This window comes from Hylobates moloch, unplaced genomic scaffold (genome assembly GCF_009828535.3).
Source record: "Hylobates moloch isolate HMO894 unplaced genomic scaffold, HMol_V3 SCAFFOLD_5, whole genome shotgun sequence".
NCBI lineage: Eukaryota > Metazoa > Chordata > Mammalia > Primates > Hylobatidae > Hylobates > Hylobates moloch.
Genome location: NW_026652280.1, coordinates 90,644,836 through 90,669,024, shown reverse-complemented (window position 1 = coordinate 90,669,024; position 24,189 = coordinate 90,644,836). Strand labels below are relative to the sequence as shown.

At 50.4% G+C, this 24,189-nt stretch overlaps 1 protein-coding gene and 1 non-coding gene across 9 annotated transcripts in view; both read right to left on the bottom strand.

Annotated features, from left to right (window-relative positions):
* CARS1 (cysteinyl-tRNA synthetase 1) overlaps positions 1–24,189 on the bottom strand; it is a 55,662-nt gene that overhangs the window by 24,982 nt on the left and 6,491 nt on the right. For 4 of the 8 annotated variants that reach the window (XR_009213586.1, XR_009213585.1, XM_032153780.2 and 1 more), the window contains exons 2-10: positions 20,956–21,204; positions 15,382–15,473; positions 14,106–14,194; positions 13,032–13,128; positions 12,386–12,484; positions 11,244–11,393; positions 2,573–2,713; positions 2,268–2,356; positions 958–1,079 (exon numbers count right to left, since the gene is read on the bottom strand). Coding sequence is in view for 6 of the 8 variants with exons in the window: in XM_032153780.2 (XP_032009671.1) it covers positions 958–1,079; positions 2,268–2,356; positions 2,573–2,713; positions 11,244–11,393; positions 12,386–12,484; positions 13,032–13,128; positions 14,106–14,194; positions 15,382–15,473; positions 20,956–21,204 (1,128 nt within the window). In the remaining 2 variants the exon portion in view is untranslated. Of the gene's footprint in view, positions 1–957; positions 1,080–2,267; positions 2,357–2,572; positions 2,714–11,243; positions 11,394–12,385; positions 12,485–13,031; positions 13,129–14,105; positions 14,242–15,381; positions 15,474–20,955; positions 21,205–24,189 lie in introns of all 8 variants that reach the window. The other 4 variants (XM_032153782.2, XM_032153781.2, XM_032755481.2 and 1 more) reach the window with 2 other exon arrangements.
* Positions 21,562–21,724, bottom strand: LOC116470121 (U1 spliceosomal RNA). Its single transcript, XR_004248540.1, has one exon. It is a non-coding gene; the product is annotated as a U1 spliceosomal RNA (small nuclear RNA).

The following is a 24,189-nucleotide window of genomic DNA, read 5'->3' as shown; positions in this document are numbered from 1 at the left end:
CACTTAAGGGATAGACATGAAGAAAACACCAACGAAAGGGTTCCCAATATAATTCTGCCTGGTCTAGAAAAAGCCTGATATCTGGGTTTGAAGCATTTGGATCCACCTGGGCGCAGAGGCTGTTGTCAAATATGCATCACTTGGCACACATCCCAGCACCCCACAATCCCCCTAAACCTCACATGCTCAGCCAGCAAACACCAGCCCTGTGAATGCAGGCCCCAGGGGCCACTGTGTTTCTCAAGAACAGCACCGTGTTTACTGTCTTTTGTTTCTTAAAAAATAACGCACCATAAAAAAATGACATCTTGTCTTTTACAGCAACATGGATGGAACCGGAAGACATTGTGTTAAGTGAAATAAGCCAAGCAGAGAAAGGCAAATAGCACACGTTCTCTCCCTTATGTGGGAGCTAAAAAACGGTGGACCTCAAGGAGGTAGAGAGTAGAACAGTGGTCACCAGAGGCTGAGAAGGGTCAGGTCAGGGGGAGGGAGTGAACAGAGGTTGGTTTCTAGGCACAAACACACAGATAGAAGGAATAAGTTCTTGTGTTCAATAGCACAGTAGGGCGACTACAGTTACCAAAAAATTTGTTGTATATTTCAAAATAGCTAGAAGATCTGGAACATTCCCAATGCAAAGAAAAGATAAATGTCTAAGGTGATGAGCATCCTAATTACCCTGATCATTACACACTGCGTGCATGTATTAAAATATCACATGTACCCCATAAATTGCATAATTATTATATATCAATTAAAAAAACACATTTCATGGTCTTAGAGCTGCATAATGGTGAGTGTAGAAAACTCCTAAAATTCCTTCAGGTGAAAAAGCACTGTTCCCAAGAGTCTGAGGGGTGGGCTCAGTGCAGCCTCCGTGGCCTGCAGAGTCAACACAACCCAGGCTGGGCCAGGAGGGAGAGTCCACAGTGCTCTCAGGCATGCCCTCCTCACCTTCCCCTTCTTGAAGGGCTTTCTGATCTCCAACGGCCTCAGGCACCAGCTTCCCATAGGAGTGCTTCTCGCTAGAAGCAAACTTCGCTGTATCAAAGTAGACAGACCCACTGGAGACATAGCTGGAAAACAAAAAAGGAATTGGGTGGGGTGAATCTAACAGACCAAAAGTGTTTCAGCAGGATGACAGTAACAAAATAAAGTAGGGCTATAAAACCACGAAATCTGTGGCCTATCTACTCTCTGTGGTGGCCACTGAAAACCGTATCAGCTGCGTGGACTGAGTGGGACACCAGGGCCCATCCCGCTGCGGAGGCAGCCTGCCTGCCCTGGGCAGCTCGTCCCTCTGTCTGGCGTCCAGTGACCCATGCAGCTCCCACCCTGCCTTGCTCAGGGCTGCTGCCGTCCTCATTCTTGTGTGGCCTCGCCTTTCCCTGAATGTCCACACTCTACCCATCAGCTTAGCCCAGCTGAGGCTCTTGGCCTCCACGAAGCACTCCAGATTACTCCAGTCTGGAATGACCTGTCCTCTCCGAGCTTTGGCTTGCCTGTGCCTCTCAGCTTGGCACAGGCTCTTATGCTACAGTAGTTTGTGTTAAGTGGGGAGAGAAGCAGTGTTACTGCTTAAGAGTCTACCCCGTTCCTGGCACTGTCACAAACTCTTATTTCTCTTTCATCCAGCCTGTGTGGTTCCTGTGGGAGGGAAGCAATCTGAGGCTGGACACAGTGGGTCTCTGGGAGCAGGGGCACGGTACAGTGCTGAGCACTACAGACAGATAACCGGGTTCCTGTCTGCATTCCCATTTGTTGGCCATTTCTGAAAATGCTTACTTTGGAGATTGAGACAATACGGGCCAGGGAAGTGTGTGATGGATTCGCCAACAAAAAGTCACTAAAATCATAGCCAAGTGATAGATGCTGATGAAATGCACCCTCCCTCGGGATATGACACCAGGACTAGCACTCTCAAAATGTCCATGCAATGGCACTGATGTCTGTGAAGGCCCAGCAGTATTCACGCTCACCATTATGCAGCTCTGGGGCCCCATGACCAACGGTCTTGGCTGCCGAGCTTCCCAGCAGATTCTGGGTTAGGTTCTCACCATGGCCCCCAGGACAGTGCAGACCCATGCTCCTCAGCCCCTGGGTGGGGCCCAGAGTTGTAGGAGGATGTCTGCTGGGGACTTCTAGCTACGCAGCCCCAGAACACCCACTCCTCTGCTTCCCAAACTCAGACTCAGAGCTGGGGAGCTCCTCCCTGTGCGATGTTCTGCAGCCCTTCCCTCCCTCGGGAGGGCCCTTGTGCTTACCCGTAACCGTTGTCCACAATCTTCTGGACAAAGTTCACGATTTCTGGCACATACTCACTAACCCGGGTTAAGACATCTGGAGGGAGAACCTGTGCAAGACATGATAAAGTCCTGGGATCTCCCTTCTGAAAACCACACGCTCCATAAAAACGTTACCAATTCATGAAACAAAAAGCCCATTATGCCCCTCAACTCAAGTTCAATGTTGACTTGGCCACTTAATTGAGCTGGCCTTGCCAAAACAGGAATTTAGAAATCGGGCCCTTCACGCAAGACAGCCAGCACAAGACAATTGTGACACTTACGTTCAGAGCTTCCATGTCTCTGTGGAACTCCCCTTCCCAGAACTTGGGCAGCTTGGAGAAGATGGAATTGTCAGTCACATCACTGCCAAGTGTAGAATCTAGCCAGTCAGAGAGCAAATCCTTGGCTTCTTCCAGCAACACCTGAAGAGAAAGAAACAAAAATCCAGGAGTGGGCCACACACTTCACATGAGCACATCTCATGCAGTTGGTGTGAGCCCATCAGTGCCCTGAATTCAAAGGTGCTGGCCTTGATCTGTGAAGAGCCACCGTCTCCTAGGGAGACTGTGATGCTCACACAACTGGCTCGGCAGGGACAAATACAAGACTCTACAAATGGGCAGGTCTCACATGAACTCAGAGCAGCAGAGCCGAGGAGACCGTGGGTGCAGAGGCACAAAGAGGTGGGAGGGCCAAGGTGGGCCTGGTGAGCATGTGCAGCCTACCTGGGCCATGCAGGGCAGGGTTATGGGCAGAGGCTGGGCAGGAGCACACACTGTGTCACCTACAGCACAACCCCTTGGTGCATTTGGGAAAAGATTCACGACGGAGACAGCCAGAGGTTAGGAGAGATAGGCAGGGCACTGGTCCCGGAGGTCTCAAAAGCCCCATCTCCCTGATGCCATTGACTGAAGATGCCATCCCACTTGACACACCATGGAATGGGACGAAAAACCACCAATCCCAGCAAAACATGGCACCTGTGTGACCCAGGTCCTGACCACACACACACACACACACACACACACAGACACAGTCTAGGCATGAGACACGCCCCAACTGCACTCATGTCAGAAGAGAGAAATGTCTACCCTCCACCTACCTTGGAGGGACCTAGAGTTCTGAATGTACTGACGTGGACCTAGGACAGGGTGTGGCACCAAGCAGATGGTCTGTGGCCTACTACGGGAATGGGGGGGCAAAGAACCAAGGCTGGAGAGAAAAAGTGTAGGAAAATGGCCTGGCAGACAGTGAGGACACAGGGTGGACAGAGAAGCCACAACACAGAGAAGGGGCACAGGGCCCACGTGGGCCAGGTTCTTGATGCAATCCCTGCCTACAGCTCCTGAATCAAACAGATGTGCTAATGTATTGCAGGCCTGCAAGTGGTAAGGCACGTCTGCAGGAATGAGCACACCCTCCCCATCACGGTGGGGCATCCAGTGGGCAGACAAGCACCAAAAGCAGGGTGTGCACTCTGGGGAGCAAAGGCTGCCAAGTCTGCTGCCCAGGAAGCAAACATGGGCCTGCCCCAAGTACAGGGAAACATGTGCATCCTGGCCCTCAGGATCGCCAAGGTCATGACCCAGCAAGAACTGACATCCTAATCGAGGTCACCAAACGCCCAAGAACATGAGCAACTGTGAATGGGAGTCAGCGGAAATGACAAACAGATGGACACTTCACATGGAAGAGTTATCAGATACATAATAAAATCCAGTAAGTATTACAGGCTTAAAGAAATAAGGACGGACTCACAGATGATACACAATAGCAAGCAGCGAGAGGCCAGAAAAGTGGCCCAGGTAGATCTGAAACTAGAAGCAAACAGAACCTGCAGAGGTGAAATGTATTAACAAGCCAAACAGTCTTACCTATACTACTGAGTGACTGTGTTTCACTCCCTGTCTGAAGGAGAATGAGTGACTGTTTCACTTCCTGTCTGAAGGAGAATTTGTGAACAGGAAGACAGAACTGAAGAAGTCATCCAAAATGGAATAGAGACAAGAAGGAAAATTTTATGAAAGACAGGTTAGGAGACACGGAGAAGGATGAGGTGAAATGATGAGACTCACATCTAATTGGCATCCCAGAGGAGAGGAGAGAGGGAATCGAGTAAAGGTGATACTTGAAGACACATCTGAGAATTTCTCAAAACCCATGCAACAATCCAGTCCCGGGAAGCACACAAAATATCCAATAGGATAAGTGAAAACAAATCTCTTATAATGTCTTAGTGAAATAGCAGAAAACTGAAAAGAGAGAATATTTTTATAATGCGCCTGATAGAAAAGACATATTTACCGATCAAAGAAAAGTGATTTGAAGGCAGCCGATGTTTTCAACAACAGCCAACAATGGAAGCCAGAAGACGGCAACCACCTTGAACAAACAGGGAAATATACACACTTCGAGACAGACAAAAGCTGCTTCCCACCAATACTTCTAAGATAACGTTTCTAAAACTTGCCTGATGATAGGACTGGAATACTCAATGTTGCTGGTCAAGCATACAGATTAACAATCAAAATGCATAAATACAAAATGATAAAAGACTTCTGGTTTCCAGTTGCACGTAAGTCAGGAGCTTGGAAGTTGCCACTCTACCTAACATGTAAAAAGCTGAATAAACTGAAAAACCAACTCTTCTTAGATCCATAAGAGAAGTAAGGTCATAGGGCAAACCACTGCCCCCCAAACTGGAGAGACCAACAGGAGAAGACAGAGAATCACAACTTACCAGAGCAGAGACTCTTAAGCTGAAAACTCTGTGGGAACCAGTGTTGGGGGAGGAAAACCAGGACTGTAACTGAGATTGCTGTAGGCAAGTCAGACAGTTGAAAACTCCAGGGACCCAGTCATAGGGGACCCCACGCTTTTGTGAGTTTTACCTCTAGGAACCTGACCAGGCTCTCACAGTGAATATTGGAGAAAAATCCCCTTGTGTTTCCAATAGCAAGAAGGGAAAGGAAGCATTCCAAAATATAACAGTGCACTCTGTTCTTTTTTTTCTTTTTTTTTTTTTTGAGACGGAGTCTAGCTCTGTCACCAGGCTGGAGTGCAGTCGTGCAATTCTCCATCTCCCAGGTTCAAGCAATTCTCCTGCCTCAGCCTCCTGAGTGGAAGAGATTACAGTCACGTGACGCCACGCCCAGCTAATGTTTGCATTTTCAGTAGAGACGGGGTTTCACCATGTTGGCTGGGATGGTCTCAATCTCCTGACCTCGTGATCTGCCCATCTCGGCCTCCCAAAGTGCTGGGATTTCAGGCGTGAGCCACCGCGCCTGGCCAATAACTGGTAGGTCAGAAGTATAGGTAACAAACTACTACTTTCAGTTGGCATCTGATCTGGGGGACAGTCTTATGGGACTGAGCCTTCAACCTGTCAGATCTGATGCTGCCTCCTGGCAGACTATGTTGGAAATGAATTAAATTTTAGGACTCCCAGCTGATGCCTGCTAGAGAACTGACTGATTATCGGGGCAGAGGTGGGCTGGGTGAGGGATAAATCCCTATACATTTTGGTGATCAGAGGTGAGGTATTCTGTTTAAAAAATTTTTCCCCCTACCTCAAACAGAAGCCAATCTGAAATGGCTACAACACTGTAGGATTCCAAGTATGTGACATTCTGGGAAAGGCAAAACTATGGAGACAGTAAAAAGACTAGCTGTTGTCAGGAGTTGGGGTGGAGAGGGAGGGATAATAGCTGGAGCACAGAGGATGTTCAGGGCAGTGAAACTATTCTGTGTGATACTGTAATGGTGGATACGAGAAAGTATTTGTCCAAACCCATAGGATGTACAATCCTGAGAGTGAACCCTAAAGTAAACCACGGACTCAGGGTAATGACGTTCAGTGCAGGTTCACTGACTGTAACAAACGTACCCTCTGGTGGGTGCAGATACTGGGGGAGGTGATGGTGAGGTGGGTAGTGGATATATATATAGCCTCTCAATTCTGATGTGAACCAGAATCTGCTCTAAAAAAAGAACTTTTTTTTTTTTCTAAAAAGTGAAAAAATAAGGAGAAACAGACAAATTCACCATCAGAGGCAGAGTTTTGTTTTGGTTCTTGTTTTTGTTTTTTAAGAAACTGTATGAATAGGCTAAGCCAGCAGGAAGAATTAGCAAAGACACACAAAATATTAACCACACAGCCAACAGGTACAGCTAAGTGGATGGCATGAGGAACTGTGCACTAGTTGATTAAACAAAATCTTCTCAAGCACAAGAGAACATTCAGAAACCAGCACACACAGGGGCCACAACACAAGTCTCTGTTCACAGATCCAGCTTGGGACAGACCATACTCTCCAACCATTGGGTAATTAAGTTATAAGTGAATAACAATAAGTTAATATGAAAAAATACCATCCATTTGGAAATTTAAAATTTCTACGTAATTCTATATAATTAACTTTTAGATAATTACTTCTAGATAATTCCTGGGCTAAAAAATCCAAAATGGATATTAGAAATTGTTCACAAGTAAATGATGTCAAATTTTGCAGCAAAAACAGTCAGAGGAAAATGTATAGCCTTAAATTCTTAAATCAGAAAATGAGCTAAAGTGCTAAGTGAGACAAAGAAAAACAGAATAAATCCAAAGAAAAAAGAAGAAGTAATAAAGAATGGACAAAAACTGATAAAACAAAAAGACTAGAGAGGATCAACACAGCCAAACTGGATCTGAGATGGTTCTTAGATACAACATGTAAAATCCCAACAGTGTCTTACATGGAACTTGACAAGCTGAGGCTTCAAAACACACCTAACGACAAAACCAAGATGGGGCCTCTTACCCATCAGATACCTATGAGAGACAGCGTGATACTCCTGCAGGACTGGGCAATTTTTATAAATTTTTTAAATTTTAAATTCTTAAACTTTTTGTAGAGATAGAGTCTCACTATGTTGTCCTGGCTGATCTCGAACTCCTGGGCTCAAGGGATCCTCTTGCCTTGGCCTCCCAAGGTGCTATGATTACAGGCACGAGCCACTGCACCTGGTCTGGGCTGGCCAATTTGACCAACAGAACAGAATTAAGAGACACAAACACATAGAGACCCAACATGTAACAGAGATGAATTCGTGTCTTAGTCTGTTTTCTGTTTTTTTGTTTGTTCTGGTTTTTTTTTTTTTTTGAGACAGTCTTACTCTGTTGCCCAGGCTGGAATGCAGTGGTGTGATCTCGGCTCACTGCAACCTCCGCCTCCTGCTTTCAAGCTATTCTCCTGCCTCAGCCTCCAGAGTAGCTGGGATTCCAGACGTGCGCCACCACACCCGGCTAATTTTTGTATTTTTAGTAGAGACGGGGTTTTGCCATGTTGGCCAGGCTGGTCTCAAACCCCTGACCTCAGGTGATCCGCCCGCCTCAGCCTCCCAAAGTGCTAGGATTACAGGCGTGACCCACTGTGCCTGGCCAGAAATGGGTAAAAAATTTTTTTTTTCTTTTTGAGACGGAGTCTTGCTTCATCGCCAGGCTGCAGTGCGACGGCACGATCTCGGCTTACTGCAACCTCTGACTCCCTGGTTCAAGGGATTCTCCCACCTCAGCCTCCCAAGTAGCTGGGATTACAGGCACGCACCACCACACCCAGCTAATTTTTTTTTTTTTTTTTTAGTAGAGACGGGGTTTCACCATGTTGGCCAGGATGGTCTCGATCTCCTGACCTCGTGATCTGCCCACCTCAGCCTCCCAAAGTGCTGAGATTACAGGGGTGAGCCACCACGCCCGGCCTGGGAATGGGTAATTTTTAAAGAAAATTTATTTCTTACAATTCTGTAGGCTGGAAAGTTCAAGGTCAAGGGGCCACATCTGTTCTGGGCCTTCTTGCTGGTGGGGACTTTCTGCAGTCCCGAGGTGGCGCAGAGCATCACATGGCCAGGGGGCTCATGAGGGTCAAACCGGCTTCTGTAACGGCCCCACTCTCATGATAACTACCCCACTTCTGTGATAAGCCATTCGTGAGGGCAGAGCTCTCCTGACCCGATCACCTTGAAAAGGCCTTACCTCTTAATACTGTTACACTAGGGATTAAGTTTCAACATGAGTTTTGGAGGGGACAAATATTCAAATCATAGCAATTAGTATCAGAAGACATAAGAATGATACAAAACAGTAAGAAAAGGACCAATAACCTCATGGGAAAGGGGGAGAGATGGGGGCAAAGAATCACAGCTGGAAGCAAGCATGTGACAAGATGCTCAGTCTCAGGAGAGGTTGGAAAAAGGGACATTCAAACCACAGCAATCAGCACTTCACATTCATTGACTGATGAAAGGGAAGCATCCAACAATACAAATGCGAGTGTATGTGCAAATACACAGCACACCCGAAATGTGGTAGAAGAAGAAATTTGCATAGACATTTCTTTCTTTCTTTTTTTTTTAAAAGTCTGGGTCTCACTCTGCTGCCCAGGCTGGAGTGCAGTGGTGTGTTCATGGCTCACTGCAGCCTCAAACTCCTGGGCTCAGGTGATTGTCTCACCTCAGCCTCCCCAGTAGCTGGAACCACAGGCACGCGTCACCATGCTGGGCTAATTTTTAAATGTTTTGTAGAAATAGAGTCTCACTATGTTGCCTAGGCTGGTCTGGAGCTCCTGGGCTCAAGTGATCCTCCTGCCCTGGCTTCCCAAAGTGCTGGGATTACAGGTGTGAGCCACTGTGCCTGGCCATATAGACATTTCTGATATGGCTACTATGAAGATAAGAGTGAGCCTAGCAGGTCTGTGTCTGCCACCTGAGAAAGGCCTGCCTGCAGAGCTGGCCATTAGCTGGCATCCAGGAGCTGAAATGTCCCCTGTGCTAAGAGGCCGGGAAACCCAGCTCTGTGGCAGCAGCCCCCATGGGCTGTTGAACAAACACTGTGGCTTATGCAGGTGGAACACCAGCTTTCTTCCTGCGGAGTCGGGAATTGTGGCATGTGCCAGGCAGAGAGTGCCTATGTGACGGGCTTCCCTAGGGAGGGACATTTCACACATGTGGCTGCATTTTTTCCTGGTGGGGGACAGTGTGCTGTGTCCCCTCATGGGAGGGAGGGAGGAAGCTTCAGCAGCCTGCCCATGGATGATTGAAGACTCCATCTGAGCTTCTGCTCCTCACTGTGTCACTGTTACAAACCTTAGACGAGATGATAACTCGATGCCGAGTCTCATGAGTCCTTCTAGAGGACCCCAGAGTGTGTGGGCAGTGTTGGGAACCCCCGACACAGTCACTCACATATATCCTACACAACCCAGCGATTCCACTTGCAGGTATATGGCCTAAAGAAACTTGCAAATGTCCACCTAGAGACAACACAAAACAAGTCACAGGTCAGGAAAAGACGCTTCACATCACTAGACATTAGGGAAATGCAAACCAAAACCACAGTATACCACTTCACACCTACTGGGATGAAAAAAATGAAGAATAACAAGCTTTGGCAAGGATGTGGAGAAAACAGAACCCTAGTGCACTATGGGTGGGGATGTGTAACAGTGCAGCCACTGCAGAAACAATACGGTGGTTATGCAGAATATAAAAAATAGAATCATCATATGAGCCAGCAATTCCACTCTGGGTATATCCCCAAAAGAAGTGAAAGCAGGAACTCAAACAGATATTTGTACACCCAGGTTTATAGCAGCATTACTCGCATCGTCAAAAGGTGGAAACAACCCACGTGTCCATGGGCAGGTGAAAGGATGAGCAAAATATGGCCCATCTATATACAACAGAGTATCATTCAGCCATAGGAAGGAAGCAGAGTCCGACATGCGCTACAGCATGGGTCAACCATGGGGACACTATGCTGGGCAAAATAAACCAGACACAAAAAGACCCTGTCTCTACAAAAACAAAGTTTTTAAAAATGGCTAAGATGGTAAATTTCTTATGATGTGTGTTTTACCACAATTAAAAAAAAAAAAGAATATTAGTGGAACAACTGGGGAAAAAATTACAGCAGCATTGTTGGTAAGAAGGAAACCTAACTGCCCATCCCAGGAGAACAGGCAAACAGCTCGGCCCCCAGGCAGGCACTGAGGGAGTGACAGCGACCACATGTGGGTCCGTCCCAGAAGCACAGCTTGGGTGAAAGCACACTGATGACTACACACACGGAGCGTTTCCATGAAGTTTGGAAACAGGCGCAACGAAGCGATCTGCTGAGTCAGGACACAGAAGAGACCAAACTAGAAAGAAACATGCTGGCGAAGGGCAGACACAGACTCCCTGCCCCGTCACTGAGGTGGGGCCAGGGCAGTGGTGAGGGAAGGCAGGGCTGCGGCCTAAGTGGAGCCTCTTTTTCTACGCACAGCTGCAGCCGTCTCTTCTCTTTTCCATCGAGTTCTTAAAGGGTGACCAGCAGGCGGCGCTGGCACAAAGGAGAAGGCCTTCCTGACTGTGTCCAGGGCGTCAGCCACAGGGAAAGGCCTCAGGAAGAGGGCAGGGTCCCCTCTGCACCCAGGTCTCTGCCCTGTGTCTGAAGGAGATCTTGGCAGGGACAGGAGAGCTGGTCAACATGAAGGCCCCAAGCTCAGTAGGTACCCACAGCCCTCAATGCTCAATTCAATGTTAATCCCTGCTCCTCCTTCTCCAGCTGGTGTGGGGAAAGTCCGCTGGAGAATCTTGGAACACGTCGACAGAAGGCTGCCTCCCCATGTTCCAGGTGCACCTGCTGCCTATCTGATGGAAGTGGTGGGAGGGTGTGGATCCTGAGTCTCCTTCCAGTGGCACAGGCTCTGCACCCAGGAAATGGGGCAGGAAATGCGGCAAAAGGGTGTGGGAGGGGAGGGGCACTGATTCAGCCACCACAGAACAGGGCCACCTGCCACAGTGGAGCTACAGGAGACACAGAATGTCCTCCACTGAGACAATCTGTGGAATCAATCTGTGCACGCAGATCAGTCTATGCACGGCCCGACATTTGACCCGAAAGGGCTGGCTGGGAGATGTGTGAAGCCTCACCTCCACACAGCTGTTGACTTCCTCTCCCGTGAGTCTGGACTGCACAGCTTTCTCAAGTGGTTCCATGGCAAGCTGCACTGCGTGCTGAATCCGTTCAAGCATCTGCTTTTTATCGGGATCCGTGGTCTCATTTAATTTTACTGAAAATGGCTACAATAAAGAGATGTCAAACCTATTAGATACTGCTCAGCAAAACCCCAAGTTCATAAAGGTGATTCCAGGTAGAAAACAGACCAGTGCTTCCCATGGCCCCATAGAGATAGAGAAGTTTGCACCCCAAGTGGCCGGGCAGTAAGTAACTAAGAGAGACCAAAGCTCCCGGCTCAGGAGCTCCTGGTTCTGCCCTCTCATGTGTGACCCTGGACAGAGCACCTAACCGCTCTGTGCCTCAGTTTCTCCCATGCAAATTGGGTGTGAGAGCAGTATTTCTAGGGCTGTTCTGGGGATGAGGAAAAGTGGGCCACCCAGTGGGTTCTGAGGTGTGCTGCAGACACATCCATCAGGAAGGTACTCAGGCCTCACTGACCTAAAGGATTGCTAAGCTCTAATTTTATTCCTGTTTTTAATTCCAGAGATAAAATGCCATAAACATATCCATAATGATTACTGTAATTACTAAGGATAATTAGTAGAGAGTAAAATGACCTATTCTTACTATTGTAATAAAAATAACTATATAATAATGGTTATTCAGAATGAAAATACTAGAGATAACTAATTTCTTCAAAAGATTCTGAAAGTTTACAGTATTACCAAATTAAAAAGCTTAGTATAGCTTTTGTATCTTGGGCAGAAGTTTCTGATTTAGTTGTAACCTTGGCATTGAAAATTAGACAGCAATATTGGTAAGCATTTTTATAAGTGTAATTAGTGGCACCGTGATGAATTCAGTTGTTTTCCTGTAAGTGGCAGGAATGTCACCTACTCTCCACTCCACTCCAGTACGTCTTTCCTGGTGACTTTGTCACAAGCCAGGGGACCTTACCTATGGAGACTTCAGTGCCCCTGATGGAACTGGCTTGAGTAACATACACTTTGTGAAAGCCTGTGAGACCGACACTACCCTAGGGACAGTAGCCTACAAAGGACCGAGAACAGAAAGCAAAGGGCTCGGTTTCTAGAGCAGACAGCAAGAGGCCCACCTTCAGGGCAGCCTGAACATCCTCCAAGAGCTGTGCCCCTTCAGGCCTCTTCTCCCGATACTGCTCGAACAGGTGGTTCTGCCGGGCCCTCTTGATGATCTGGGGAGGGAAGGCAGACATTGGGGAGTGATGCTTGGAGCCCACCTGCATCCCTCTGCAGCAGCCCATTCTCTCCCTTGGCCAACTCTAAGTGAGGGTGAGGGTGGTGGGAGACAACTGTGGGCCCCGGACATGCACACCATCATCAAATAGAAACACCACCCTCCATCTCCCACCTGCCAAGTAGTGCCCAAGGCCTAACGTGATCTTTCTGACGCTTAACGAAATGAGCCCTGGGAGCCCCAGCTTCCCCTGCAAGCCACATGTCGAAGTGCGTGCTATGGGAGGCCTTCTTTCTGTAAAACACCCAGGGCTACCGACCCCTGAGCAACATGCAGGTTTCTAACCGTGTCTGAACATCATAGAAATGATCATATCAGTAGCATAAGTGGGAATATTAACCCATTGAGGGGATTAAAATGATGTTTATCAGGTCAAAACACAAGCTAGCTCAAGCCTACATTATTTTATTTACTTACGCGAAAGTCCTATCTTCTTTTACACCATCCAATTGCATTTAAAATATAATCTTACAAATTCCCTTTACCTTGTCATCAATATCCGTAATGTTCATGCAATAAAAGACATCAAATTTGAAGTAATCCTTCAACACTCTTCTCAAGATATCAAAAGAGATGTAGGACCTAAAGCAATGAAAAAACAAACATTTCCAAACCAGATGATATGTATAGCTGAACCTCCAACAACACGTGTTTGAACTGCATGAGTCCATTTATATATGATTTTCTCTGCCATCCCTGAAACAGCAAGACCCCCCCACCTTCTCTTCCTCAGTCTACTCAATGTCAAGATGGCAAGGATGATGACCTTTATAATGATCCACTTCCACCTAATGTATAGTAAATATATTTCCTCTCCCTTATCATTTTCTTCATAATATTTTCTTTGCTCTGGCTTCCTTTATCATTAGGAATACAGTATGTAATGTATATACAAAATATGTGTTCATTGACTGGCATGCTATTGGTATGGCTTCTGGTCAACAGGAGGCTATTTTAGTAGTGAAGTTTTTGGGGAATCAAAAGTTACGTGTGGATTTTCAACTGTGCAGAGGGTCACACCCTCTACCCTCCAGGTTGTTCAAGGGTTGACTATACATGACCTTGGCACTGCAACTAAAACATGAACAAATAAAAAGACTCTGTGGCATTTACCCCAACAGCCAGCTACTCGTCAGGAGCTACAGCCATGACCATCCAGTGGTCGGGGGGTCACAGCCAACTCAGCGTCAGGCCTGTCAGGTCTGAGTGTCACGGGAACTCAGCATCTGGGGACCCCCACGAGTGCTTGAGGGATGAGGGAAAACTTTAAGGTTTGTGAGAAAAAGTGCCCAGGTCGAGTCCAGCATGTTAGCAGTGAGGCTATGGACATTTCCTTTTTGGTGATCTGTAGTCTTTCTGCAGTGAATATGGATTACTTATGGAATTAAAACTTTCATCTTAAAAATAAGAGAAGAAATTCAGGCTTGATTCCTCAAATTTCAGGTCTCTGTAGCAGATCTAAGATCTTTGTGGACCTAAGATCCCTGCTGTGGATCCCAATGGCTCTGACTTCTGCGTCCAACTGCAGAAGCTGCAGGGACACCCCGCAGTGGACCTACCTGGCGTGCCCCATGTGAGATGCGTCATAGACGGTTGGCCCACAGCAATACCACGTCACCTTTTTCCCATCTTGAGGTATGAACACTTCCTTTGTTAGGAATGAAGGAATGACGATCACAAGAAATGCAAGAAACACTGCACAGGATTACCAAAAACAGCAACAAACATCACAGTGTGGTTTGTGTTTTGTGTAAACAATTCAACAGAGACCATTTTGTTTTATTGTGAAAAGTCACAGTCTCAGTGGGAGCCCAGTGAGATGTACGGCACCTCCCACCCACTGAGCCCTGGGTGGGTGGAGCCTCTTCCTCCCTGGGGTTCTACTCATCTATGGAGGGAGGCGATAAAGGGAATCAATGATTTTATTTATTGTTGAAATGCTGCTTATTTAACAATAACACAGCTAATATTTACTGAGTACCTACCATGTGCCAGGCCCTGAGCTAAATATTCAATACGCAGTACACTCTAGGACGTAGGTTATGTCATTTTCTTTTTACAGATGGAGAAACTGAGGAAGAAAACACTTGGCCAGGGTCAGTCCCTGTTGGAGGAGCCCGGCTTGGAGGCCAGGACCCCTGAATTGTGGTGCTGCTCACTGCTGCTCTGGCACCACTCCCCAACATCCAAGCATCCTCAGACTTCTCTGGGGGCATCATCCTCAACCAGTTTCCCAAGGAAGGCCATGAACTCCCTCACACCTGACTCTCTGTCTGCCAAACGTGCTCCCTGATGGAAATCCAAGCAGCCCCGGCCAGAGCCTGGTCTGAAATCACTGGAGTCACTGGCCATGCCCTGAGCCAAGCAACCCATGCAAACCCCATTCTGTTAGGAACCAGTCCTGCCTTCTTCTCAAAACCTGCTGTGCTCGCAACAACATCCAGCCGGTTTGCCGTTTTGTCCAACCTACTTGGCTCATACAGTGCCACCTGCTGCAACCACGCGTCCTCCTGAAAGGCCTGGCTGTGGATGACCTCAAGTATTTATGGTTGGGCAGAGTCCGAGAGACAAGCCAGGGTGATCCATGCCCAGAAGTCATGGGCAGGCTTCCACATGAGGCGTGATACTTCACGTGTCTGGGTTTCAGAGGACAGCTCTGCCTCCGGGTCACAGAGACTATAACATGGAAGTGACTGAAGGATCTTAAACCTGGATTTATGAAACTCCAGAGCCCAACACAAGGAACAGAGAAGTCTGTTGTGTGACAAGGCACATGGGCCGTCCTGCCTCCCCATCGTGTGCGTGTGCGTGCCACGGCATCTGTGTTCTCCTTACCTTGTTCCTGGTGAGGCTGTTGTAAAGGTGGAGTCTGCACGGCTGGGTCCCAGCAGGAGGGGACCACTGGGGCTGCACACGCCGGCCTTTGCCTGGGAGGCAGAGAGAACAGGATCAGGGTCCAGGGGCAGCACCAGGAAGTGCAAGTCACCTCTTCATCTGGAGACTTGGTTTTTACAATGGGACTATAGTTTTCCATGAAATTTAAACAATGTGAAACCACATGAACCTCGGTCAACATTATGCAGGGCAAAGACAACCGCGTCTTTTTTTTTTTCTTTTTAAGACGGAGTCTCACTCTGTCGCCCAGGCCGGAGTGCAGTGGTGTGATCTCGGCTCACTGCAAGCTCTGCCTCCTGACAACCGTGTCTTTTTTTTGCTTTCTCATATTCTGTATGGCAGCATACCCCAATAACACCCTCAGAACCCCAGGAGGGCTGAGGAATGCCTACACAGCGTGCCCAGCACATTCCACTGCTCTTCAAATACTGGCCCCTTGCTGGCAGTGAGCACAACACCACCTGGCACTCCTGGTCAGTGAGGGCTTAACACTGACAAGGTATGGTCTGTGCTTCCACAGCCCTGGGAACCTCCCCCACCCAGGATCCCTCACCTGGACAAACTGACGATTTTGAGGACTCTTGTTGGGACAGAGGCCACCTCCAAGCCTCCAAGCCCTGGCAACAGAAGCCAGGAGTCAGAGCAGAAAGGACCCCCGTGGCCATGGCCAGCAGGCAAGACTGGCTCCAGCCCAGCCCCTCCTCATCACTTCGTACACTGCAGAAGTGAGTGGCTGCTCCCAGCTCTGGGCCCATAGCCCAGCAGACTCTGATCCAGACACTGGGCTTCAAGCTCCACATAGGTCTATATTGCCTTCATAAATAACCTGAGCTCCTCTCAGCCTCCAGGCGGAGACCCCTGCCAGCCAGCCCCTCAGTCCAGTCACCTCCTTCTGGCCAGACTTTCCCAGTTGTTCTGCTCCACTCGCCTGCGGGCTGCCTGGGCTGCTCTGACCACACTGCTTCCAGGCCTGGCTTCCAAACTGGCACAAGGCTGTCCTTAGACAACCTGCATCTGAGACCCCTGAAGGGGCAGAGTTCTGTCCCTGGGGCCAGGGGCAGCCACAGGGTGATTATTCACCCTCTGAAACATCAATCCTGCAAAGCTAGGTGTGGAGGACGGTACCTGGTGACTTTCCCATTGCCCTCAGCCGGCTCCTGCCTGCCCTGCCCCCTCAGCAGATCCCCACTTTTCTCCACAGTCGTCGCCCACAGGTCCAGGTTCTGCATTATGCTCTGCTGGGCACCTCTGACCCCAGCTGGTGCCTGGCCCTGGGAAGGGCTTCACATGTCTCTGCTGAGTGGCACCAGGAAGGCCTATGAGATGGATACTCCTGGCACTGACCTGGGCCCACCCCAGCAGGCCGCCTGGCAGCTCACCAGGGTGCTCGCATCCTGCCTCCTCCTGTCTCTGGCTTCTGTGCCAGAGGGTCTGGCAGCATGGCCAGCAAATCGCCACACACTGATCATGGGAAGTTGGTCCTGGGCACCAGCCATCTCCTGGCCTCCTGGCTCCTGCTCAGGCCACACGAGCCAGGACGGCAGACGCTGATGACTAACAGGCCAAGGGGAGGAAGGAGGGTGGCTGCACCATGTGTGTCTGGGCAGTGGGGGTAGTGTGTGCAGGTGGGAGATGGGGCAGGAGATGGAGAGAGGGCCAGTGCTCAGCAGGAGCCCCCACTCTAGGTGAGTTCCAGCAGTCACAGGTGGTCAGATTCTAAAGCGCGGGCAATCTCCAATCTTAATCAAACATCATGTGCTTATTGGGGCCAAGTGCAGGTTGGCCTCAGTGTACTTTAAATGCCTCACAAGCCCTTGAAGGAGAATCTCACTCAGTGCCTGGAGGCATTCACCGGCCACTCTAGGATCCCATCACTCTCCTCTCTCACAAAGACCCTGGAGCTCCTTCAAGAGGACACTGCTGCCATCTCAGATAGCTGGAGACACTGCCCAGAAACACAGCCGTGAGGCCACAGGATCATCACACTCACCCTGCTATGAGGAAACGGCCCAGGCTTCACAGGACTGAAAGCTCGTCCAAGAAGCCTGGCCACAGCCAGCATTCCAGCTCCCCTAAGGCTGCTATCTCCACACAGCTGGCGATGGGCTCCCCAGGAAAACGGGTTACCAGGCCCAGATATACAAATTCAGATTTGCAAAAGGGAAGAACTGAGAGATATCACATAAGGACCCTTGCCCTTTTTTTTTTTTTAGACAAAATCTTGCTGAAGCGCAGTAGTGCAATCTCAGCTCACTGCAACCTCTGCCTCCCGAGTTCAAGCAATTATCCTGCCTCAGCCTCCCAAGTAGCTAGGACTACAGGCGCCCGCCACCATGCCCCGCCAATTTTTGTATTGTAGAGATGGGGTTTCACCATATTGGCCAGGCTGGTCTCAAACTCCTGACCTTGTGATCTGCCTGCCTCGGCCTCCTAAAGTGCTGGGATTACAGGCGTGAGCCACCGCGCCGGGCCTGTGCTTTCGTTTCTTTGGAAAAAAATGAACACACATTCGTTGATTCCACAGTCCCACCCTGACCTGAGTGATCCAACAACAGAACAACTATGAACCGCTCATGAGAGACATGGCTTTGAAACAGGGATGTGGGAGGCTGAAGATAAAATGATGGAGAGAGAAGCCAGGAAGTGGCAAGCAGTCTGCCTACGTCACACCAGATGCAGACAAGACCCATGCAAGGGGTTCATGGAGAGAAATCCTTCATCAGGAAGTTAAGGGTCCTCCATCCAAGGGGTGAGAGCAACACCAAACCTTCATGTTCCTGAAACCATGGCCTCGGCGTCTGACAGACCCACACCCTCCTCAGTGAAGGGTATGCCTGACACTCCTTCCCGGGGGGTAGGGAGAGGCCAGCAGGCTGGAAGGGCTGAGCCTCCACTGCAAGTGAGAAGTGCTCAACAAGTTCAACGTCCTCATATCCAGTGGACCTCTGTGCTGGAGGCTGGCAATCCAGGGAAGGGATCCCCCAGGAAGGGGTCTGGCTTCACAGGAGTAGGGACCTGGGGGTTAAGCAGAGCCTTTCCTTTTTTTTGTTTTTTTTCCCCCGAGACGGAGTCTCGCTCTATCACCCAGGCTGGAGTACAGTGGCACGATCTCGGCTCACTGCAAGCTCCGCCTCCCGGGTTCACGCCATTCTCCTGCCTCAGCCTCCCGAGTAGCTGGGACTACAGGTGCCCGCCATCACGCCCGGCTAATTTTTTGTATTTTTAGTAGAGACAGGGTGTCATGGAGTTAGTGAGCATGGTCTCAATCTCCTGACCTCGTGATCAGCCTGCCTCAGCCCCCAAAGTGCGGGATTACAGGAGTGAGCCACCACGCCCGGCCAAGCAGAGTCTTTCCATGTCTAAGAGGATCTTGGAGACAGGACACAGAAGGCACATGGGAGGGGCTGGTAACAGGCAGGCATACTGAGGGCCAGACACAGGCACATCTGATGCTGCTGGGATGGCCAACAGAGGTGGAAGGGCAAGTAGGAGGAGGGGCACATGGCCCACCGTGCCAGGAAGGAAGGTGCATGCTTGGGGAGTATGAGCAATGGAAATAGAGGGCACTCCCACTCAGTGGGAAGCGGCTCTGATTCTCATAGCTGCAGGGAAGGAGATCCACAGCTACTGTCATCCCAGGGACATGGGCGAGGACACTACACTGGACTCCATGGCGCCTCGGACCCACTCGAGGTCACTGGATGCTCTAGCAGTCCCGGACTCCAGCTCCCACCTCCCCCTTCAGCCCCTGCTCAGCCCCTGCTCAGTGTACACCAAGCTTGAGTGAGGGTCGCCTGACATAATGTCCATCATTCCTGGCACAAGCAGACCCTGGCAGCCTCTTGCGCAGCCTGGGTGATGAGATTTGGAACCTGGGGAGGGCACAACAACTCCACTAGTGCTATCCACGGTCCATTCTGTCACACAGCAACATGGCTCTGCTTCCTCTCTGTAGGTTAACAGGTGTTTGCAGGAGCAAAACCCTTCCTTCATCCCACAGTGTGGATGGAGGCTTGTGCCGCTCTTTCAGTAAGTCCCTATGAGGGAAGACTGGACAGGCCACTCCTGAGCTGGAGGGGCCGGGCCCGCTCCACCCTCCCTAAGCCTGCCCCCTCTGGCTGTGTCTTGGAATGGCACACAGCAGAGGGAACAACCTGACACCCGAGCCCTTGGAGAGAAGGCACCTCATAGCACAGGTGTCACTTGGGTGACTGTGCTGGAGGCTCAGGCAGGAATGGCTACATGGGGAAGGACATGACCTGCACAGCAACAGCCTCCACCCTATGCTGGGGAAGGAGTGTCTGCTGCAGAGTTATCCAGAAAACACGACCCCTAGGAGATGTGATATCCCCACCTACCCCCTGGTTGAAACAATGGTCTAGCTGAGGCCTGACCCATGGCAGAGGCAGGGTGGCATGTTCCAAATCCCAGGCCCCAACGGAGTCTGGAGAAGCCCCCAGAAGGCTGCCAGGTACAGCCAGGACCACCAGAAAACAGCACTAAACCTGCCCCCACATGAAGGTGGGGGAGTGCCCACAGCCACAGGAGGAGCTGAGCCACCCAAAGGCATACTTCAGTGATGATGGCACGGAGCCCCCTCAGATTTGCCACAGAGAGTGACAAAGCCATGCAGGCATCCCAGGAGTATCTCCTGCAAATAACCACAGGCACATTCCACAGACACAACCAGCACCAACAGGCTGGAGCTACGGGACAGACATCATCTCAAAGAGAAAAAATGACTTATTTCTGATTTTTAAAAAGTTCAATGCCAGCCGGGCGCGGTGGTTCACGCCTGTAATCTCAGCACTTTGGGAGGCCGAGGCAGGCGGATCACGAGGTCAGGAGATTGGGACCATCCTGGCTAACACGGTGAAACCCCGTCTCTACTAAAAATACAAAAAATTAGCCAGGCATGGTGGCAGGCACCTGTAGTCCCAGCTACTCGGGAGGCTGAGGCAGGAGAATGGCGTGAACCCGGGAGGTGGAGCTTGCAGTGAGTGGAGATCGCACCACTGCACTCCAGCCTGGACGACAGAGCGAGACTCCATTTCAAAAAAAAAAGTTCAATGCCAATTAATACTTTAGGATTCAATGATTCTAAAGCTGGAGGATAGACACGCTACAATCTTATGGAAAAAATAAAGAACTGAGTCAACCAGAGCAAGGCACAGCCTTAGCTAAAAATCACAAGGCTAGGGCCCGTGGCCTGGGCATGCTATGTGGAACCCCAGAGCTGCAGCGGCTCTGCACCCCACCACCTCAGGCAATCCTGCTACACCAGTGACGTGAACATCTTGCTCCTGAATAACCAACTCCATGGGGCGTGATTTTATCCCAACCTCCATCCAGCAAGCGCTGGATCTGCCCATCCAGGCCACTTGCTCGAGACACACTTGGGCGAGGCTCCCTCTGGGGTATCCACAGGCGCCAGGTAAGCACCAGGGTGATGGAGAAAGCCCTTGACCTTGGGAGAGAGGTTCTAATGGCCAGGGAACCCACTCTGTTACTCACTTGCTTGGAGCCTGCAGGGCTGGCCTTTGCCACAGGGGCTACCCAGGAGCGCTTCTATGTGCCTGAACCACCGAGCCACGTGGAAGAGCTGGGGGTCAGCGGGCGGGGCCGAGAGCTGCCTGAACGCGTCCACGTCTGCCTGGGACAGTGAGTACCCCTGGACATAGCTACGCGTGCTGAGGTGCTCGTTCAGGGCTTGTGCCCTGGCTGCCTCGTCACTAATGCTCAGAATGGACCTGTAGTCAGGAGCTGCAAAGACAGAGGGCACATGGTGTCAGGCAGGCAGGCAGGCAGCCCAGAGGCCGCCAGAAAGACAGGGACTAGGGGATGGTGCGGAACCAAGGAAAAAGGTGTTCAAGCCCTTCCCTGGACACCAAACATCCAGAACAGGTAAAGGCACAGGGGCAGCGTGTCGACTGGGGTTGGGGGAGTGACTGCCTAACAGGTATGGATGGGTTTCCTCTTGGGTGATGAAAATGCTTTGGAACTAGACAGAACTGAAGGCTGCATGACAACATCGTGCACCAAATACCACAGAATTGTGCACTTTTCATTTTATGTCATATAAATTACTTAGTTTTTACATTTTTAATTTATTTTTTCTATCACGGAAAGCACAAACACAGATCCACACTATCACAAATTACGCAGTTCAGTTTCTGATATTTGGGGAAATCACAGGGGTCAGCACATCTGGAGTGTAACAGATAAGCCTTGCCTTGGGAAAGCTCCCTACACGATCATGGCATCCCTCCTGTCAGCTAAGTCTGTTACGTGAATTTTACCTCAATTTTTAAAAACTCACAACAAAAATCCCCGAAACCAAACCAACTTCAAGCCTCTTTGTCGCAGCCGCACCCTTTCCCTCTGGGTGCTGGGGGATGAGGGGTAGGGAGAACCCCACATTGACAATGTGTGCCATTTATACCCCTGCCCCAAGAGACAGCTGGACTCCAGCATGGCTTCTGCAGGTCAAGGCCACAGCCTCAGGAGGATTGGGCCCCCTCAAAGGACCAGCCCAAGAAAGCACAGGGCTGCCAGGAGAATGTGGCTGCTCCAGCCAGCCTCACCTGGCCCCTGGCCCCTGGCCCCAGGCCCCAGCCTCCTTCCTTAGAGCCTTCAAAGTAGTAAGTGTGCACCTCCACCACTCAGGTGTGTCACTCAAGGACCCGAGAGCCACTGTTCCTCATGTCACCACTGGGAGGAGGAGCAGAACCCTAACTTTCACCACTGCCAGCTGTAGACAAGGCCGCCTTGACACATGCATGCTGACCAGCCCCATGGCATTTTTCACTTGAGCCCCTGCCCACCCTCCTTCTCCTCCTTCATTCTCCCTTTTTTATTTTTATTTATTTATTTATTTTTATTTTTTAGAGACAAGGTCTGACTCTACTGCCCAGGCTAGAGTGCAGTGGCGCAATCAAGGCTCATCACAGCCTCAAAATGCTGGGCTCAAGTGACCCTCCAGCCTAAGCCTCCTGAGTAGCTGGGACTACAGGCACATGCCACCAGGCCCAGCTAATCATTCTCCCTTTAAATCCAAAAGTCACCTCTGCTGAATTGGCAGGGAACGCAGCTCCTTTCCCTACTGTCAGGAATTAGGGAATAAAATCTGTCTCACCATTCTAAGGAATATCTGCCTGCAATTACCTCCAACATGGGAGTTGGGGACCAGGTGCTGTGTCCACCAGCCCACGTCCCTAAAGTGGGGGCAGAGCAGGCAGATGGTGCCAGGCTTCTGGCCAGAGGAGGGAGTCTGGTCCCTGAGCCCATGAGCACAGGTGCATCCAAACCTTGAACCAGTGATTGTGTTTGCTGAGAGGACTGTGGGAAACGGACCGATGCTTGCTCCTTCCACACAAATACCCTCTCACCCCAGAGTTCACTCAGGGTAGGAAAGCACATGTCTGGCCACCCCTTGCTGTGCCAGCTGCCCTTCCTGGGCACAGGCTGCCCGACATCACAGCCATGGGGCGTTGATGCCCTGCACATCACAGTGCCCCTCTCTGCCTTCTCCCATTCCCTTTTGTCCCCCATCTCCGTGTTTACTCCTGGCACAGAGCCAGAGTCACCCCAACCAAACCCACACAGCTTCTGAAAACAGACAGCAGAGTGTGTCGTGGGGGTAACTGCACACGAATGCCTTTCTCTGCTTTGCTTAGTGTGGGGAAAACCCTTCGTGTCAGGCCAATAACTGGCACTTCCAGGAACGCTGTAGTGTCAGCAAAGATGAGTCAGAATGGAGTGCACAGCTGCAGCAGCAAGAATGCCCCCACTGGGCCGAGCTCTTCACCCACCAGGGAGCCCACGGAGCCACGTGATGCCCCAGGGCCCGGCCTCCATGGCTGCCGGAGAAGATGTCCTGAAGCCACCTCTTCTCTGCAGTAAAGGGGTGGGCACTGTGGGAGAGCCTTCCTGAAGTCTCAACATGGATGCAGGGCTTAAAATGGCTTCCTGGGATGACTCTCGCTGGTGGGATGACTCTCGCTGGTGGGATGACAAGTGCAGCGTCCCTCTAACTTGCCCTGCTTCCTTCCCACTGCACGGAGCCACTGTCCCATCTGACCCCAATAAGATGGCCACCCACTCCAAGCAGCCATAGGCACCCAGAAGCAAAGCTCTGGGCACATTCTCTAGCCAAAGCTGGAATCACACCCCTTTACAAGTTATCCTTAGGAGCACCCATAGCCAACCCACGGGAGGATCCAGGGCCTCTAACTCAAGAGGCTTTGGACTTGAGAGCCAGCCCTTGTCACCTGGATTCCTGCAAGCCAGACACCGCCACCTGTAGCCAGCATGGCTCTCCCCTCACAGCCACAGGGCTCTTGCGGCCCTGCTGCAAAGGGCAAGTTCACATTACTGCCCCCTAACACCCACTTCGCCAGCAGCACAAGCCTGTCCTCATGCTGGCCATGGGCCCCCACCTGACTCACCATACCCTAGTCACACAGCCCCTCCACCTGCTGCTCCTTTTTTAGGGGGCATGCTCCCCAAATACCAGCAGGCCCCTTAATCCTTCACAGCTCTGCTAGGTGCGGCTTCCCCACCAGATCTTCAAGGACTCCCTGTCCATATGGCGCCCGCCTCTAGACCCTGAGCCTGGCTGCTCTTTCTCTCTGCAGCACCCCTGTCTAATACATGCCCACATTTCTTTCCTTCACCATCTGCCCCACCGCTTCATCTACCTTATTCACTGCTCGATCTTCAACATCTACAACTGAGCGTGTGACATTC